This window comes from Beta vulgaris, chromosome 4 (assembly GCF_026745355.1).
Source record: "Beta vulgaris subsp. vulgaris cultivar EL10 chromosome 4, EL10.2, whole genome shotgun sequence".
In the NCBI taxonomy this organism is placed as follows: domain Eukaryota; kingdom Viridiplantae; phylum Streptophyta; class Magnoliopsida; order Caryophyllales; family Amaranthaceae; genus Beta; species Beta vulgaris.
In genome coordinates, this window is record NC_079205.1 from 11,661,714 (window position 1) to 11,666,160 (window position 4,447).

General features: G+C 34.8%; 1 protein-coding gene across 1 annotated transcript; it reads right to left on the bottom strand.

The window, feature by feature from the left end:
* Positions 1 to 2,556: 2,556 nt before the first annotated feature.
* Positions 2,557 to 3,708, bottom strand: LOC104891561 (uncharacterized). The gene has a single exon (XM_010677267.1). The coding sequence runs from the start codon at positions 3,706 to 3,708 to the stop codon at positions 2,557 to 2,559; it is 1,152 nt and encodes a 383-aa protein (XP_010675569.1).
* Positions 3,709 to 4,447: the final 739 nt, after the last annotated feature.

The following is a 4,447-nucleotide window of genomic DNA, read 5'->3' on the forward strand; positions in this document are numbered from 1 at the left end:
TCGTAACTCGCTCAAACATTGTATAACTCCCATGTTTTGTGGAGAATTGAAACGGAGCGACGACTTCGTTATATAGAGGAGCGCCCGCTCCTATTGATTGAGACAGAGGTGATGGTGATAGGGTGGGTGGCAACATTGGTGTTGTTGCGTGTTGTATAAGTGGAGGAGTTATGGACTGCTTGAGATGGTGGTGTTGTGATGTAGTGTGGGTATGGTGTAGGTTAAGGGTAGGAGTGTAGTGTAGGATAAGTTGGTCAATGAAGAAGAAGATATCTTTGGGCTTTTGTGCTATTGAACTAGACTCAATCAATTCCTTCCTTCAAGTTACGCAAATACTCACCTACACATAAAATAAAGCACGAGATAAGAAACTAGACTTACAAATTTAAAAAAAAAATAACAAATTAAGAATGACTAAAAGGGAATAAAATAGAAAATTAATTACAAATACTAAACTAATCCATCTAAAATTAATAGAACAAAGGACATAAAAAATTTTATTTCACCAACGAAGTTATTTCCCTAAATCTTCAAGTTTTGTGATAAATATCATTCATAATATTAAAAAATGTGAGTTTGTAATCGATTGTGGCAAAGATGCTGAAAGGGATACTATTCGCACGTTTGTTGGTCAACGTGTCCTTCTCGGTGATACTGCTCTTCCTAAGGACATTATTGAACAAGTTTGTGATGGTCTACAAGACCCAAACTATAACACTGTCATTGAGGGAGTTAATGCACGTGACACACTCCTCACTTTTAATGAGCTCCATGAGAAGTTGCTTGTTCGAGAGAATCATTTAACCACCACCAAAACTTGAAATATCCTTCGTTTTTTTCCTTTTAATTCTATTAAATTAATACGTTGAATGAGATTAAATAAGTCGATTGAAAAGGCCAACACAATACAATCAAGCACATAATACATGATACATCATTCAAAAATGATTTCTAAAACATTCTAATTCCTAACCTTAGTAACATAATTCATAAATCACAAATTCACAACACAATCATTTGTCAATTTCACATCCTAATCTAATTCGTAAATCACCACACAATCGTAATGAAATTCAATTGACAAAAATACAAAAATACACAATCATTTGTCAATTTCGCATCCTAATATAACTCCTAAATCACAGCACAATCGTAATGAAATCCAATTGACAAAAATACATAAATACAAAATCATTTGTCAATTTGGCATCCTAATCTAATTCCCAAATTACAACACAATCGTAATGAAATCCTAATGAAATTCAATTGACAAAAATACACAAATACACAACCAATTTTCAGCAACAACCCAACAATGATTCAATGAAGAATAATTGAAGAAGCGATTAAGCGAAGATTAAGAAGGTTGAATTAGAAGAATACCTGAAGATTGAAGTTTGCCGCCCGTTGTTGCCGCTGCCGCCTATAGATTCTTTGCGACAATCAGACTTGAAGAAGTTAAGAAGTGAGACAATCAGACAAACAATGACCATAGATTCTTTCAGACAAAAACAATAGATCGAACAAAACCCTAACAAAATCAAACAAAACAATTTTCAAATTCCAGAATAGATCGAACAAAATCCTAACAAAATCAAACAAAACAAAATCAACAAAATAGATCGAGAAAAATGATAAACTCATCGGCGAGTCGGCGACGAGTCACAAGTTTGAACTGTCGCCTGAAGATCTACGTCGCCTAAAGATCTCGATCTGAACTGCGTCGCTGCTACTTAGGGTTTTTTCGCGTAGGATTCGCGAAGGAGAAAGAGAGAGAAAGAGGAACTGGGTTAGTTCACATGTGAGAGAAAATAACGCTTCAAATGAATTTTTTTTCGTTTCAGAAATAATAGTTGGTCACGTGACCAACAGTGACCCTAAGTAAATCCGCTACTGATTGTGAGAATGAGGAAACCCTAGCTGCACGCTTAACATTTTAATAAACCCACCCCGCGCCTAATTCGAATTCCTTTCAAAATAAAATTGAAAAAAACTGCAGCCTTTCACTAAAAGAGTTGTGGTTTTTTCATTGACCGAAGCTCTTCGTATACGAAGGGTTGCATTTTTTGGGCTAACCGCAACCCTTTACTATTAAGGGTTGCGTTTTTCAAAAAACACAGCCCTTGCACTGCAGCCCTTGCGTTTTTCCCACTAGTGATAGCAATTAAATAAAAATGGAAAGGGTAATAGTCTATTATATAGCATGCTCTCCGTCGCAGTCGCACGGAGCTTAAACATAATGACGTATCGTTTCACTTTTTACTTTTTATTTTTTATTTTTGTTTGAGGGGAAGTATTGTTTCAGTTGTGCAACACAATCTCTTTACAATATACATGTGGAAAAAGAAGTCTCCAATCATGAAATACTAACATCAAACAAGCTTCCACAAAGCTAGAACAATGAAACACAAATCCCCTTTGATTATTGATGTGAAATTAGCATTTTCTTCATCTAAAACAAAGCAACAACACCTCAATTCTTCCAAATCAACATAAAAAATAAAGAAGAAGAAAAATAAAGTTACAGAAAAGAAGATACACTATTAAAAAAGAATACTAAGACTTGAAAGTATGATCATCAAATTTGCCAGAATTTTCCTGATGTCTGAAAAACCATCTCCAAACCTTGTAACTCTTTCTGCATTTTCTCAATTCTCTTTCACTAACCCTACTAATCCTACATGAACCTCCACCATTTTTCAACATCTCATGATGCCTCAAAACATGATCACCTCCTCCTCCCCTAAACCCGAATTCTTTAGTTGATAATCCTAATCCATTTCTCTTCAAAGCAGCAAGATCAGGCACTTTTGAAGAATTATTATTATCTGATGATAAAACATCATGTAACTTCAAATCAATAAAAGCATGATCTTCTTCACTACTCACAACAAACTCAGTCTCTTTTAATGAGAAAATACTATTGTTGTTCTTGTTTAACGGATTAATGAAATTAGAAGCATCACAATACTCAAAGTTGCTAATCCTTGCTTCTGATTCACTAAAACAGCTTCTTTTTGCAGAATCTAACACAAAGTTCCCTGTGCTTACACTTGAAGCTCTTGCAGCTGATGATGAAGACAGAAGAAATCCACCGTTTTCTTGATCAGTATCATAGAACCCTCTAAAGCTACAAAGTGATCTTGATCTCGAAACCCCATTACACTCATAATTTTCTTCATTAATGTTTTGGTTACTGTTGTTGTAGTTGTTATTTTGGTTGTTTCTGTCTCTTTTTTTCCTAAACAATAATCTCCCTATCTTCCAAAACTTTCCTGTTGTTTCTGATCTTGACCCATTATTCACAGCACCAACAGAAATGCTATTGCTTCTTCTTAGATGGCTAAAATCATTGTTATTATCAGATGATTTCGGCTCAGTTTTCGGCTTCGATGTCGAAAACTGAGAACTCTTTTCATTTTCAAGTAGGAATGAGATTCTTCCAACATCAGTAGTGGTGGAACTAGTGTTTGTGAATATCTGTGAGCAAGAACAATATGCAGAAAGTTTCTGTTCACCACATTCTTGGCAAACTAGTTGATTTAGCCTATCAGTAAGACAATAAGCACAAATCCCACCTGAAGAAGATGAAGATGATGAAGATGGATGTTTTTTACATGGAAATTCTGGGAAAGTTTCACCAAAGTAATCTCCATTATTGTTGTTGTTGTTATATGCTTCAAGCTCTCTTTTTCCCCTGTTTTTCATGGTTTTTTTGTAAGCTGAAATTTTTTCAAGTTGTTTCTTCTGGGTATGTGAGGCTATTACAGAATTGAACAATTTGAACTAGAAATTGAAATGGGTTGTTGAAATTTTGGGGGACTTTTGAGTTAAAAGAAGAAATTTTGAAAGTGACAGTACAATGAAACATTGGCTTTAAGAGGAAAGAAAGAGGAGAGAGAATAACGTTAGCTTTACGTTATCTTAAAGAGAAGTGATGAAGCCTGCATATAGTGAATGTTGTCATGGATATTGAGTGAAGGAATGAAAGTATAATCAATTCTAGTACTGCATGCTCTGCTATTATTCACCCAACTTGGGTGTGAGGAAAAAACAAAAAAAATATCAATTTATGGAGCCCGTTCGCAAAATTGGTCGCATATAAGAAACTAAAAGTAATGATATGAACTATTTACGAAAGATCAATAATATCACTATAGATAAAGAGTTCGTCACAAATTACATAATTAATACTGATAGAGTATATATCTATTTCTGGGGCCTCAACCATCAGCTTAAGTTTTTGGTTGAGTTGCTCCTTTGACATGGTATCAGAGCCAGCGTGACAAAAAGGTCACGGGTTCGCGTGATAGAGTATATATCTATTCCTGGGGCCTCAACCATCAGCTTAAGCTTTTAGTTGAATTGGTCATTTAACAAATACTATTTTATAAGATATGTTTCTATACGTATTATTAGCTCTTAGGGCTACATATATCAAAACTCG